The 15,288-nt window shown below is 37.4% G+C and overlaps 1 protein-coding gene across 16 annotated transcripts in view; it reads left to right on the top strand.

The window, feature by feature from the left end:
* The window catches only part of VWA3B (von Willebrand factor A domain containing 3B), an 80,931-nt gene that overhangs the window by 38,584 nt on the left and 27,059 nt on the right, over positions 1-15,288 (top strand). For 14 of the 16 annotated variants that reach the window (XR_014576157.1, XR_014576158.1, XM_083815849.1 and 11 more), the window contains 6 exons: positions 1,164-1,351; positions 2,339-2,476; positions 3,572-3,611; positions 3,726-3,882; positions 8,440-8,555; positions 13,016-13,066. Coding sequence is in view for 14 of the 16 variants with exons in the window: in XM_083815849.1 (XP_083671975.1) it covers positions 1,164-1,351; positions 2,339-2,476; positions 3,572-3,611; positions 3,726-3,882; positions 8,440-8,555; positions 13,016-13,066 (690 nt within the window). In the remaining 2 variants the exon portion in view is untranslated. The remainder of the gene's footprint in view (positions 1-1,163; positions 1,352-2,338; positions 2,477-3,571; positions 3,612-3,725; positions 3,883-8,439; positions 8,556-13,015; positions 13,067-15,288) is intronic. The other 2 variants (XM_083815856.1, XM_083815857.1) reach the window with 2 other exon arrangements.

Here is a 15,288-nt window from a genome sequence, read left to right as displayed (position 1 = left end):
ATTATTGTCCTATTGGTAGAGTTGGCTTAGTACTACATGACTAGATTACCACTCATTGGAATATGCTGACTGAAACATAAATTGCTTAGGAATGTGTTTGTTTAAAAGACGGTTTGGTTGGCAAACACCTTGGATGAAAGTCAGCTTATTCTGTCCACATTTTTGATCTTACATTGCATGTCTGTATGTTCATGCCATATTTATCTCTGTTTTTTATCAAGAGACAAGTAATCTCATTAAAAGTAGTTCCATGTTCAGCATCAGTTGAAAAGCTCGTTGAAAGTGTCACAGTGCCAAGCACGACAGTTCAAACAGAGGTTCTTCCACAGCATAGTGGAGGCAGACACCTGGGCCATTGTGGAAAAGTTTGCAGCATGGCTGATTATGCTGAGTTTCTGCCTGAGGAGCAAAGACAGACCTGGATTCAAACATTAAGTTAGTTGTATAGGAGCACAGCGTTAGTAAAAAGGAGGGAATAGCTTGCCTGGTGCCTCATTTATCTGTGCAGTAATAGTACAAAGACAAAAAGTACCTTGAAAGTATTCAGCTTTTTAAGACAGGAATCTCTTAAAAACAGTAAGTTAAAATAAATGTGGTTAAGTAAATCAAAAGTGGAGTGTCCTGTGGAATGATTTAGTATGTATAGAAGATGAGGTAGTCTGTTCCATATAAAAATGTAGATGTTTATTTCAGAATTTATGTACTTTATTTTTCACTACTGTATTGAAAAATATTTATATATTTATTTTTCACTACTGTAGTGAAAAATAAAGTACATAAATAAATAAATAAATAAATATGTCAGCTACTTTCATTTCTGTTAGTAGGTCTGTTCTTTCCCCACAGAATTCAAAGTGGCTATTAGAGATCATTCTGATGTCTGACTAAAAATATATGTGAGGGTGTTGCCTTAGGAGTAATAAACATTTTTTAAAATACACTAAAGAATTACTTTTAAATTGTTCAAAAAACTAACAATAGTTTAACCTCCTTTGAGCTCCCCTTTGAAATGCAGACTAGGACAACAGAGAAAATATTTTGCACTGTTGGAAACATGTGAAATGTCTATTTTTTTTGTAGACTTCAACTTAGAATTTTTTAAAACAGTGATATCATATGCTTGAAGGTATTTACTGTTGTTTCTTCTCGTTGTCACTTACAAGCAGTAATCAAAAGCAGACACATACTGTGTCTTCTGTAAATGAACACGTTGAAGAGTTCAACACCACCCTTAGCAGTAGGCCATGTTGTGCTTCACAAGAGCCAGCACTGAGTCCACTTCGATATACGGTAAATGCCTGGCAAACCACTGGTGACAGTCCAGCCCGAAGGAAGAAAGCATTATTTGCAGGTATGACTAAAATGAACTGTAGTTTTTATTAGAATTTATTCACTAACTTGAAAACATTCTGTTAACAATAGAAGAAAGCATCCCTTGTAGGAAAAAATGGAGCCTTTGATGAAGCTTTAAATAACAATCTTTCTGAAATTCTAATTGTTGTCATTTTCACTTTTTACCCACCTTACTCACTTGACTCAAATGAACAGACAAATGTCTGCTCATTTATGTTTCATCACATTCCCTGCAATGAAAGATTAAACCATTTTGACAAAACATTATAAAACCTCTGTAAGCAGTTTTTTAACAGTAGATATTAAACCCTTATTTCTTTTTATTCTAAATAAGTACATTGTTGGTGAGACTGAAGAGCTGATCTATGTTTCACTAGTTAACAACATTACTTACGGTAATTTCTCTTTACTACACTTACAGTACTATTCCTCTTTGAAATATTCTTTCTATGCAGTCTGAAACTAAGATTTCCTGGTTGATGTGAAAAAGTCTTCATCCTTGGGAAAGCACAAAGTACAAACTAGTGCTGAAGTAATTTTGTATTTGTGGTCTTGTGTAGGCAGTTCTTTAAAAATTGGGACTGGATAGCAATGAGGAACTCAAAAATCCCAGGCATTAATCTATCCATCTTTCTTTCTTTCTTTCTCTTTCTTTCTTTCTTTCTTTCTTTCTTTCTTTCTTTCTTTCTTTCTTTCTTTCTTTCTTTCTTTCTTTCTTTCTTTCTCTCTCTCTCTTTCTCTCTCTCTCTCTCTCTCTCTCTCTCTTTCTCTCTCTTTCTCTCTTTCTCTCTTTCTCTCTTTCTCTCTCTCTTTCTCTCTCTCTTTCTCTTTCTCTCTCTCTCTTTCTTTCTTTCTTTCTTCTTTCTTTTTCTTTCTTCTTTCTTTTTCTTCCTTCCTTCCTTCCTTCCTTCCTTCCTTCCTTCCTTCCTTCCTTCCTTCCTTCCTTCCTTCCTTCCTTCCTTCCTTTCCATTTCAACACCTACAGAGCAAACAAAAACAAGTCTGCTGCGAATCCTGAGCCATAGTGTGAAATCAAGGGAAGAAAGCCCAGAGGAAAGAATATCTCCTGAAAAGAAGAGTTTTTCTCTCAGAAAGAGTGTGAAATGCACAGCTGTTTTCAAAGGCAAGTTAACACAACAGGAAGCCCTGGGTGGGGTAGCTGATAACATTTCTCTTTATATGTTTGGAACTAATAGTTCAAAATAGGCAAAACCATGTAGACTCACAGTTGAAAGGTCCAGAGCTCAGCAGAGATGCATAGAGCTGGACAAGCAAGAGGGTGTTGAAACAAGGTATTCAAAATTTACAACTGCTACCAGACTTCTAAACTAGCTTACAGCAGCTTAGTTATGTCCACAGTATGTGTAAGCTGTGATGCCGATATATGTCAGACTGCTGAAAGGAAGTTACTTTTTATCAGTGGGGTAAATACTTTTCGAGAGTCTCTTGTCATGATGCAGTAATATATTGTCGTTTTGATGTAGTAACTCTTAATTATGTGCAATGTTGAGGCTAAAGCTGACAGCGGTGACAGTGTGGTACCAATATGAAAGGAGGTTGCACTTTATTTATATGCTCTGGGAAGGATGATTGTGTATAGGCAAAAGTATTTCCAGTAGGGCTTGTATATATGTCCAGATAGTTTTCATTTCTCACAGTGATTCAGGCAGCTCTATATGATAGGTCCTGTAAGTTCTTCTAAAACCTCACCATTAATACTTCAAGATGTTGGACTTTTTAGATTTCAGTGTCTTATTTTTAGTTCTTCAGATACATTTTATATAGATTTTCATGGCAGTATACCTTAAATTATCTACTGCTGATCATTTCTTTATTGATAGTACTTGGTACTGCATCTTGAATTGGGGAATAAACTGGTTAATCTTTATTTTGGGTTATAGGAATAAATAAGCACAAAATTCAAAGTATTTTTTAAAATAAATTATTCACCATCTACTTTATAAATTTGCTAATTAGTTAATTAGGACTCATGAGACATACAGTAATACTGTTACCATTGATCAAGCACCAACAAACACAGGAAACATTATTCTTGTTGATTGATTTAGCAAATGAAATGAATGCTATTTTGTAGTCCTTGTGACACTGCTAGTAGGCACAAATAAGAAAATTATGCTATTCCTATGTCAGTGTATGTATGTATGCTTTTGTATGCACAAAAACTATAACGTAATGAAATGCAAATGTTTTGTCTCAGATCTGAAAATGCAGAAAACTGTGGAAAGGACATCTACAAGGTATGTGAGTGCATCTAAAGGCACATCACACAAAATTTAGTTTATATTTTTCTTTAGTCTTTTGAAACTTCTCAAATGCATTTCTACCTTCATCTTACAGTCTCTTGTTTCTAGTTCTCTAGATACCTCTTCAGCTTTTTGGTTAAAGACTCATGGCCTCGTTGCTAGGCGACTCACCATCATGGATGCCTTAGCTCCTACAGCTGTCCCTCATGGTACTAAATACATCCCAGTTCTGGACAAGCATGTAGTTTCTAAAGTATTTGATGAGGTAAAGCTTTTATGCTGTTTCAAAGGACCTTTGTACTGTTTCCAAAAGGATTTTTTTACTCATTTCCTTAAATTTAATAACTGTATTGTCTAGTGTTCATGGTAGATGGCTGATGTGCACTAAATGTATAGTGTGTATCTAATAATGTTCATTCATCCATCAGTAAGAAGATAAAACTGATAGTTAATAGTATTTCTTGCAGACATAAGTTTTACAGCTGTATATTTTTCTTTCACAGTTACCAGTTGATGGCAGTGTGCAGCCATCAGGTGTTCAGCAATTTCTTGAGGGTCATAGTCACTTCTCATTCATATTAATTCACTGGACTACTGTGTTTTAAGTCCATAAAGTCATTTGGAAAAATGTGCAGGTGCACAGTTTGTAGGTTGATGCATTCTCAGGTTTTACAAGTGTACTCTAAAGACTTTTTTAAAAGGATTGGTATTCAGTAGTTAAAATCTAATTTTCATAGGTGTAAAGGATTGTGAGATTCTGGAGGTGCAAAATTTATGATGAATCATGTGTCTTAAAATTGCAATTGCCATTCCCTTTAAAATTTCATTTTTTGACAAGTTTCTCTAAATTAATTCCTCTTATGAATCCTATGGAAGTCCTATAAATATGTTGCACCTTATTTTAAGTAATAAAAGCTGCTTCTTTAAACAATGCACAAATAAAAAGCTAAACAGCATCTATTTAAATAACAATGAGTAAGAAAGGTGTTTTGGAATAGCCTGTGATATACAATCAAATAAAATATTTATAACATACACATACGTATACTTTAAAATTTTCACGTTTATATTTTGAATTCAGGAATGTGTTTTGTAACAACATGCAGATTGTGGAAGCAAACCCATATCCTCTATTTTAGTAAAACTAAGTCAAAACCAAGTTCTTTGGGTATTTTTTCTTTAAGTAAGAGGGTTTTTTTTGGTGTTTTTTTTTTTTTTTGTATACAATTAAAAAGATTGATTTTGTATCAGAAACTCAAAAATACACATTTTCATATTTCAGACATAGATTTTTTCCGAAAAAATACTGGATATTCAGTAACTAAAAAACTGTACAAAACAATCTACTGTAAGTGAAATGCCAAACAAAAAGACAATGTGGCTTTCAGATATCTCTTATGACCTATTTCTGAGGAGTCACATCTTTTTCCATCTTCTTCTGAATACAGCTGCTAAGTAGAGCTCTTTCTTCCACCTTTTTGAATGAATACTCCTTTGAATCATTTCCAAGATAATCCTGAGCTGCATTTGAACTGCTTTTTGCAAAAACACTAGTCTGTGTAACCTAATGGTCTTTAAAAATATTTCAAAGCTGTGATTCAGCAAATAGAATAATAGAATGGAAGGTTGGAAGGGACCCTAAAGACCACCTAATTCTAACCCGCCTGCCATGGGCAGAGACACCTTCCGCTATATCAGGTTGCTTGAAGCCCCATCTAACCTGGCCTAAACACTTCCAGGGATGGGGCATCCAAAACTACTCTGGACAGCTACACTAGGGTACTACACTACTACCCTAGTAGTACAAGCAGAGGTATTTTTTAAATGGCAGTTCATGGGAGCTTGTGCTAGCCTCGTTCAGGGTTGAATTAAGTTCAGTGTTACTGTACAGAATCTGGACAGTTAAGTATGGGCTTTCTTTAGATTCAAGCATAGAAATACAAAAAATAGATCATTTTTACCACTTTTGTACCTGATAATCCCCATTAATTGCATAGAAATACTCAATTTCTTGGATGGTGGAGGATTATTGTTCTGTGTGTAGAGGTATGGATTTTTCTGGATCTGAAGCGGTACACAGGAGAAAAAGAAGGTTTGGGGTTGCCAACAAGGTGGAACCAGTACAGCTCATGAGATATGGAAAAGCAAAAAATAGGTTCTGAGATTAGCTAAAGAGCTTAAACAGGAGACATTAACAGATTGATGAAGAATCACAGAATCACAAAATGGTTTAGGAAGGGACCTCTGGAAGGGATCTGGTCTGGACCACGAATTATCTTGAGTATGCTGGTACTTTTCGAAAACTTCACTGAGGGTAATAAACTTACAGACATTTTTGCATTCTTTCTTATCTAATTTGTCTTGGTGTGGAATGCAGACATCCTTGACTGCTTTTCTGGGGATGGTATAAGTTTTAATTTCAGCCTTTGCTAGCAGTGATGATGGGACTAAGTGTGAGCAGTTTTCTCACCTTGGAGATGAAGCAAGCAAAAGGTTTCTATGACAACAGTTCACTAACAAGAGGCTGACCTCCTTTCCTAATTTTATGTGACCTTTCCGTTTCACCTGAATTATTTCACAGAAATTAATTCATTAAAATATCCATCAGATTCATATCCAGGAAAAAATCTATCTGGGAGCTTATCTGAATTATATTATGGTAGTTCTGGAGCAAACCTTCCCTATAGAACCATCGGTGTATCTATTGCAAAATGAGGCATCGTCATACAGCTTTACAAATCATGTTTTGTTGACTCAATTCTTTACTCATGAGAGTCAAGTTCAGATTCAGCCAGACCAAGATAACTTGTTCAGTTGAAAGTAAGAAATGTTTTTGTAGGGTTATCATGCTTTAGTTTTGCCTCTAAAATGTTGAAATTTTGGTTTTGAAATGAAAGCCATTTTGAAACAAGTGATTTCTTTTGATATGAAAGTTTAAGTATTTAATTTAGAAAATGACAAAACATTTTGGCACTAAAAAACCTTCCTTGTCATTTCTTTCAGCTGAATCTGTGAAATTTTAGTTGACTTCGTGAGCAGTTTCCATTGCTCTGAAAGTACGCATAATATTTCAAGTTTACTACTTGCTAAGAACACATTCTGTTCTGGTTTTATTCTGCAGTACTGTAATAATGTGTTTATGCTTGTCTGTCCTTCACAATCTATTTAGAGTGTTTTCCAAACTGTATTAAATATTCATTTTTCATGTGATGCTGTTTGTACTTGAATTTGCTCTGGGAATTTGTAAGGGATATGAGAGAAGGCTTCCGCATGGTGACCCCCTACTGAACTTTTATAAACTTGTTTGGAGTAACACAGCAGACAACAACCATGGCAGCATAGGGCTGGATGAGGGGTGGTCTTAGTTTCCTGCCTTCCAGCTTTCAAACTCCACCTAGAAATGACAGCCAGATTGTATGGCTCACGGTTGTGAGCAGCGATTTGCTTCATCCGTCTCTGGTAAGGTACTTCACTGACATGTTCCCATTAACCTTAGCTTCTAAATGATCTTAAAATTAGTCCAGTATGAAGAGCTTTGATGTGGTCTGGCACTGAAGTAACAGAGATTTGTAAATCAGAGAGAAGATGTCTTCAGGAAGAGAGGTTTGCCACTTGACAGCCAGCTGCAGATAGGGAATACAAAGTCACATCATTGCTCCTGAAAAAATGATCCTACAGCAGTAATTTGGAATCTAGCTAGGTTGTGATGATTCAAACACACATATAGGTATACAAAATCACTGAAAAGTGTTCTCAAATATAGAAGTCTTGTTATTGCTTTATTTTCTGATTGCTTGCATTATCCCCCCCAACAGTGATTTTATTTTTGTTTAACTTGAACCTCATCCTTCCTTTTGTCATTACATCCTGATCTCAGGCAGGAACGTGGAGAAGCTTCTGATTCAACCATATGTGTTAAAAACAGTTCTGGGGAGAGTATCATTCTCTGATTTCTCCATTTTTTCCTTGTATTTTTTCTCTTTATAATCATCATCATGGCATTGATAAATAAATAGCTTTTCTTATAGGAACCGCTGAGTAATTTAAAAGGCTGAAGGATGGTGGGACTTTGGACTGAGAGATGGGAAGGCATCTTTCCTCCTTTCTGTCATCCTTTTCCACACTTTTCTCTGCTTTTTTAAGATGTACTACTAAGTGTGTGAGTTGCTATTTTGTAATGAGTTTGGCTTACAAGGATGCCAAGTTGTGAGCTTTGAAAGGTATAGAGGTTTCTGATTATGACCTCCCTGGTCAGATTCCTAATCCTTATTGTGGTCAATTAAGACTAGTTGCAGTGACCGATATCCACCTTGTTCACTCTTTGGTGATCAGTGTGGTAGCCAAAAATCTCTCTTGCTTTGGTCCTCTAATTCCTTAGAAAATACGGTCCTCCAGAATAAGAGTATTAAATACACTTAAATAAGTAACTGCCATATCTGTCTGCTGAATTATATGACGAGGGTTGTTTTAAAGCAGTACAATCTGGAATATGCTTTTGTCCCTTCTTTCATTATTAGAGTGAGTTTTTTTGAGAGTACTGGTTCAGTTAAAATTAACTGGTAGTTAATAACCTTGATTTGCCTTGTCTTACAATAATTGATTTGCAACTTTCTGTGTAAAGCGATTATATCATTTCACAAGATGTCTGTCATTAACTGCTGTTCAGTGGCCATTTCTCTGAGGTGCTCACAGCTTTGTTTCTGCAGCCTTTCCATGTTCCGTCTGTTCTGATCCTTGTACATAGACTCATTGACATTCTTTTATTCTGACAGAGGAAAAGTCGTATGATAAATAACATCTTTGTTTTTTTATTGTGTCATAGATTTTACCATTGGCCCATTTTAGCAACAAGAAGGGGATCACACTAATTAATCCTCAGGCAGTGAATCTTGATGCCTATAAAGAGAAGCTGGAAAAAGCAATTAAATCCTATGAAAGGCAAGTCTACTCATCAGAATTGTATCATATTTACAGTCTAATTTCAGATTTTTCTTATGTAGTGGATACTTGCATGCATATTCTTTGGTTGATGCTGGAAATTCCATACATTGGCAAACTTTAATCAACCATTAACCTATAGGAGAAATATTTATTTACTTCACACAAAAGGCATAACAATAATAACAATAACAATAATAATAATATAGTCAAGGAGATAATAAATAATAAGTTGTTCGTATTTTATTTGGTCAATGACTTTTTTTTTACTTCCGGGAGTAAACCTGAAAGCAATTTTTGCAGGTGAGGGAACACCTAAACATATAGTGGTGGCAAGACCTTAACCTACAATTAAGCTTATAAATCCAGAGACTGGCATTTATAAGTAGTGGCCTTCTTTCTGCTGCCAGCTGCCTAGCACCTAACTGTGGTTGCAAGAGTATAACTGAGGCTTGTATAAGATCATAGCATCATGGAATGGTTTGGGTTGAAAGGCACCTTAAAGATCATCCTGTTGCAATCCCTTGCCAGAGGCACCTTCCCCAAGACAAGGTTGCTCAAAGCCCCATCCATCCCGGCCTTGAACACTTCCAGGGATGGGGCATCCACAGCTTCTCTGGGCAACCTGTTCCAGGGCCTCACCATGCTCATAGTACATAATTTCTTTCTAATATTTAATTTAATTCTACCCTCTTTTAGTTTAAAACTGTTACTCCTTGTCATAGCATCATAGAATGGCTTGGGTTGGAAGGGACCTCAAAGGTCATCTAGTTCCAACCACCTTGCCATAGGCAGGGATGCTACCCAGTTGTCCTATCGCTACACTCAGAGGCCTTCTCCTGCTTTCCTGTAGGCCCCATTTAAGTACTGAAAAACCGCTATAAGGTCTCCCTGGAACCTTCCCTTCTCCAAGCTGAAGAACCCCAACTTTCTCAGCCTCTCTTTGTAGGAGAGGTACTCCAGCCTTCTGATGATACTCATGACCCTCCTATGGACCCACTCCAACAAGTCCATGTCCTTCTTGTGCTGGGGGCTCACAGAACTGAACTCAGTGTTCCAGGTGGGGTCTCACAAGAGCAGAATAGAAGGGGAGAATCACTTCCCTGGACCTGCTGGCCACGCTTCTTTTGATGCAGCCCAGGACATGGTTGGTTTTATGGGCTGCAGGCACACATTGCCAGCTTATGTTGAGTTTTCATCCACCAGTACCCCCAGGTCCTCCTCAGGGCTGGTCTCAATGCGTTCTCCACCCAGCCCGTATTTGTGCTTGGGATTGCCCTGGCCCAGGTGCAGGACCTTGCACTTGGCCCTGGTGAACTTCATGAAGTTTGCGTGGGCTCACCTCTCAAGATACTGACCATTTAATTTTTTTTTTTATTTGAAAAGGAAATATGTGTTGTGCTTATTAATTAAATGTTGCTAAGAGCACATCAGAAGTAAAAAGGGCAAGGACATTAGATCTCTAAGTTATATCTTAACCTTCATTTGACTTCGTGCAGTTTTTTTGATGTAATGAAGTTATTTGGCTACTGACATCATTATGTAACTTTATAGGAGCTTTGACTAGAGCTATTTTAATAAATGAGATATCTTTTCAGGCTGTATTTTAATAACATTTGCAGATGTAATTATTTTATATGACAAAAAAACCCACTTGATGACAAGTGTTTAGTCTTTGTTATTTGATGAAATCTATTGAGGTCCTTTAAGTTTTTCTTTTCTCTGCAGCAATATGATAATGTCAGTTCTTTTGTAAGCATGTAATAGCTCTCTTTTTCATTCCCATTTCCTATTGCTAAATATATATGTCTTTTGTGATAAAAATCAAGAATTATGATTTGAAAATGCTGCTTGCTATGTCTAATATCAGTGGAATTCAGTGAAGAAAAATCTGTTATTATTTTGTTATTGAGACAATGCTCTTATCATCAGGCTGATGAAGAACTTAGAGAAATCTGGATTTCACACTCATTTTGACAGGAAGACGGGCAAGGGGTATATTTTTGACAGACTTCTGAAGAATTTTCAAGGTTTTCATTGCTGTGCTGTACTATTGAATATTTAATATTTATTGACTATAGGATCTGGATAGGCTGGAGCGATGGGCTGAGGTCAACTGTATGAAGTTCAACAAGGCCAAGTGCCGGGTCCTGCACCTGGGGCACAACAACCCCAAGCAGAGCTACAGGCTGGGAGATGAGTGGCTGGAAAGCTGCCTGGCCGAGAAGGACCTGGGAGTATTGGTTGATAGGCAGCTGAATATGAGCCAGCAGTGTGCTCAGGTGGCCAAGAAGGCCAACAGCATCCTGGCCTGTATAAGAAGCAGTGTGGCCAGCAGGTCTAGGGAAGTGATTGTGCCCCTGTACTCGGCTCTGGTGAGGCCGCACCTTGAGTACTGTGTTCAGTTTTGGGCCCCTCGCTACAGGAAGGACATGGAGGTGCTCGAGCGAGTCCAGAGAAGGGCGACCAAGCTGGTGAGGGGTCTGGAGAACAAGTCTTACAAGGAGCGGCTGAGGGAGCTGGGGTTGTTCAGCCTGGAGAAGAGGAGGCTCAGGGGCGACCTTATCGCTCTCTACAGGTACCTTAAAGGAGGCTGTAGAGAGGTGGGGGTTGGTCTGTTCTCCTACGTGCCTGGTGACAGGACGAGGGGGAATGGGCTAAAGTTGCGACAGGGGAGTTTTAGGTTGGATGTTAGGAAGTACTTCTTTACCGAAAGGGTTATTAAACATTGGAATGGGCTGCCCAGGGAGGTGGTGGAGTCACCGTCCCTGGAGGTCTTTAAAAGACGTTTAGATGTAGAGCTTAGGGATATGGTTTAGTGGAGTACTTAGTGTTAGGTCGGAGGTTGGACTCGATGATCTTGAGGTCTCTTCCAACCTAGAAATCTGTGATACTGTGACTTCAATTTTGAGGGAAAGAAAAGATATTTTCTGGTTAAACTTCGATGATCTTTTCCAGAGAAGCATTTTCACAGTGCTGTCCCATGTCTCCTTAACACTTTGGTGACTGATAATACAGTTATCTTTACCACCATATGAATGGGTAATGAATCAGGTATATTTACAACAGAAGATAATTAACAATGTAAAAAGGACTTCTCATTGCTTGTACTCTACATGTGAAACAACAAGCCAGTCAAGTTTGTTTTGCTATAAATGCAACACTACTTTTCCAGTAATTGATTCTGCAAAGGCTGCAATTCAGCTTTGTGAATAGTGACTAGTCAGAAATTTATTCTGACATCTGTAGATGAGACAGTATGTCAGAGCATTCAGTTTCAAGAGTGGAAGCAAGCATGACAATATCTTCCCCATATATAGTTTGACCTTAGCATCAAATTAAGAGGTGAAAAAGTGGTGAGGGCAGAAATTTCATACTCTGACAAAGAGAATAATGAAGGTGAAAAAGGCTGAGAGCTTCAAACTGTATACGATCTTGTATAGCCAGAGGCATTTACGAATGAGTTGGTTATGAATGTGCACATTTAGAAGTATGAAATAGTCAGTGGAGCATGCTGAGACTGCAAATTGTGAATGAACTAAGTAATTTACATTCCAAAAGTGCTTGGTTTTGGTTTCTAGTAGATAAAACTAATCAACAAGAAATTGATATTGAAAATCTGGTGTTAATGGCCTTTTTTAATACTCAACAGTAAAACTAGCATGGTTTTAAAAGTCTAATGGTTGCGATCTGAATTTTTACTAACAATGAATCTGTTCTTGCATTTCCAAAGGGAGTGCATTTTTCTATAATTACAGCAATTGGGATCATTGGTAGAGGTTTATTTCTGTAGTGTGAAATGAAGCAATTGAGTGATGGCTTAATTGTTTTAGAAGCTAATAGAGAAAACTGTGAGCTAGATGACCTAATATGAGTTTATGATTTATGTCTAAAAGCAAAAGCAGAAGGTTTAGTGGTGCTTTTAAAAGATTTCAGTGCTATATTGCTTTGGGAGTATCACTTCTGTTTTCCTGTCAGTAGTTTTTCTGTAGCCAGAGTTTAATTAATCAGAAACCATGATGGCACAATGGAGGGGTTATCTTAGCAGAAAAAAATAATTATCATTGCTGTCCATGTGTCATTAGGCTACAGTTTTCTGAAACTGTTTAATTGGAGGAACTTAACTGGCATTTAATCACTTCTGTTATTTGATTTATCATGCTGGTGCTGAATAGAACCATCCATACAAAATCTTGTCAGGAAACAGCAGTGATTGCCACTAATCCTTCGATGACCCTGAAATAGTCATGTTGCTACTTGATGGAAGATGCTGTTTTCCCATCTTCTCTTGCAGTTGATAATTTCATAGCTGAATGATAAGTACACAGTTTAACAATACAGTGCTCTTGGAATACAAATCAGTGCAGATATCGTAAGAAACTGTGTTTATTTGCTGTTTGGAGATCATCAGATACAAAAGGAATTCCATTCCCTCAAAACTGCTTTGCTTTCTTTAATAGGCGCCTAAATCTAGTTGTCTGGAGAGCACTGTCTCAAGAGGAAAGAGACAAGTAAGCTATCACCGTTTTGTTTTCTAACTTACCTCTGAAAGACTGCTCATAAATGTGTGACATTTCTTTTTATCACTATTTCTTTAAACAACTTGTTTTGTTTTCAGATATTTCATGCCTGTACCTTGGCTTCAAAAATGTTTGTGTGATATGTAGTGATACTAAATTCTGGACCACCTTCTTGCAGTGTTGATTATTTTTAAAGGAAGGGACTTGCATTCCATTTGAACAGCAGTAGTCTATTCTTGATCAGTGTTGAGTGACAGTGTCTTGGGAGGGCAGCATGTCATTGCCTTTGGCAACATGTTAGATCTTCTCTCATCCAGTAAAGAGCACCTCAGTGGCTGGTTTTTAAATTATAATAAGCACCTTTACGGCTTGTGCTGTAACTATGTATCACAGTGAAAATTCACACTACTTTAACTGGGTTCTTTCTATATATTGATTTGGAAAACTAGAGACTAAATAAACAAGACTGGCATCAGTGAAGTTAGCATCTGTTTACTTCAAAGAATAATGTGAAAATCAAATAATCAAAACTGAATGGGTGGGAAATATTCTAAGCAGAAAAATAGGAATGAAAAAGAGAATGCTTCAGACTTCAGCTAATGAGCCAAATTACAGTGTTCTGTCATCAAAAAGGAGAACAGTTTTGGGCAAAAACCCATTCTGATGCAGAAAGGAAGTGAAGCCTATTAAACAAAAGAACAGTTTATAATTAAAAAGAGGGAATAGATGTTTGCTAATTCAGACAGTGAGGTATAAAGTGTAAAAAGTTGACAATGTGATGTCCAAAATATTTTATTGTGGGTGAGGTATGGCCAATCACATATATAAGGAAAAAAAGAAATCTAGCAATTGTACAGTCTGTTGCTAGAGGGGGCGTAGTAAGATTGTTAATGTTGGTGCGTAGAAGTTGAAATATTTGATCTGTTTCTCTTCTAAATCTGTAATTTGAACGATCATGTTCATGTATAACAAAAGGATGATGGCGTACTCTAAAAATCATTGGGAATCTGTAGGGAGAGGATAATGAAGTCTACTAATTTCGTCACACAACCCCTTAAAGAAGTGATTGAGAAGCTCTCTGATTCACTAGTGTTTACTAGAAGGTTATCTTAGATTACCAGGAAAATTCATATTTACTGGAGAAGTAATAATATTATGGTTGTGTTCAGAATAGTTGAGATATCCAGTTCAGGAGATAAGTTAGCTTAACATTGATTCTAGATGAACAAAGGATTCAGTTAATAGATAACAAAATCTAGGTACGTAACTATACCAGTCAGTATAATTTCATTACAAAACAGTTCCTAGAGGTGTAGAGAGATGAAGTGACAAAGAGTAGGACAACGCAGTAAGCATCACTGTGGTTGTATGTGTTGGTAAGACAGACACTTAAATACTCTCTCCATGTCTAGGTTTCACATTTTTATATGTTGGCAAAGCTGTAGAGAAGGGGTACAGGAATGACTTGAATATGAAAAAGAAGTACCTTACTTCCAATTAGAGATTTAAAGAATTCTACCTGTGCTAGGTTTTGGGGGTTTAGTTTGTTAGTTTTTTATCAAAATGACTGTATGTTACTCAGCTTTCCATGTATAGGTACTTTCAGAGTGCAGGTTCAACATGGCTCTTCAGTGTAGTGGACACTGACATAATCCAAACCCTGGGCGGAAGCAAACTCCTGATCATTGAGTGAAAACTGAACAGAGCAGGACTGAGAGGAATAAGCAGCAGCAGATTCTCTCTCTTTTGATGTAATCATGACATCCACATGACATCCTGGTCTCCAAATTGGAGAGAGATGGATTTGATGGGTGGACTATTCAGTAGATAAGGAATTAGCTTGAAGGTCACACACAGAGAGTGGTGATCGATGGATCTATGTCCAAGTGGAGGCTGGTGACAAGTGGTGTACCTCAGGGGTCTGTCCTTGGACTAATCCTGTTTAATATCTTTATCAATGACATAGACAGTGTGATTGAGTGCACCCTCTGCAAATTTGCAGAGGACACCAAGCTGAGTGCTGCACTTGATATGATAGAAGGAAGGGATGCCATCCAAAGGGACCTGGACAGGCTTGAGAAGTGGGCCCATGTGAACCTCATGAGGTTCAACAAATGTAAATGCAGGGTGCTGCACCTGGGCTGGGGCAATCCTGGACATGAATACAAACTGGGAGAAGAACTCATTGAGAGCAGCCCTGCGGAAAAGGACTT

Source organism: Anser anser (genome assembly GCF_964211835.1).
Source record: "Anser anser genome assembly, chromosome: 1".
NCBI lineage: Eukaryota > Metazoa > Chordata > Aves > Anseriformes > Anatidae > Anser > Anser anser.
This window is presented reverse-complemented; position numbering and strand designations above follow the sequence as displayed.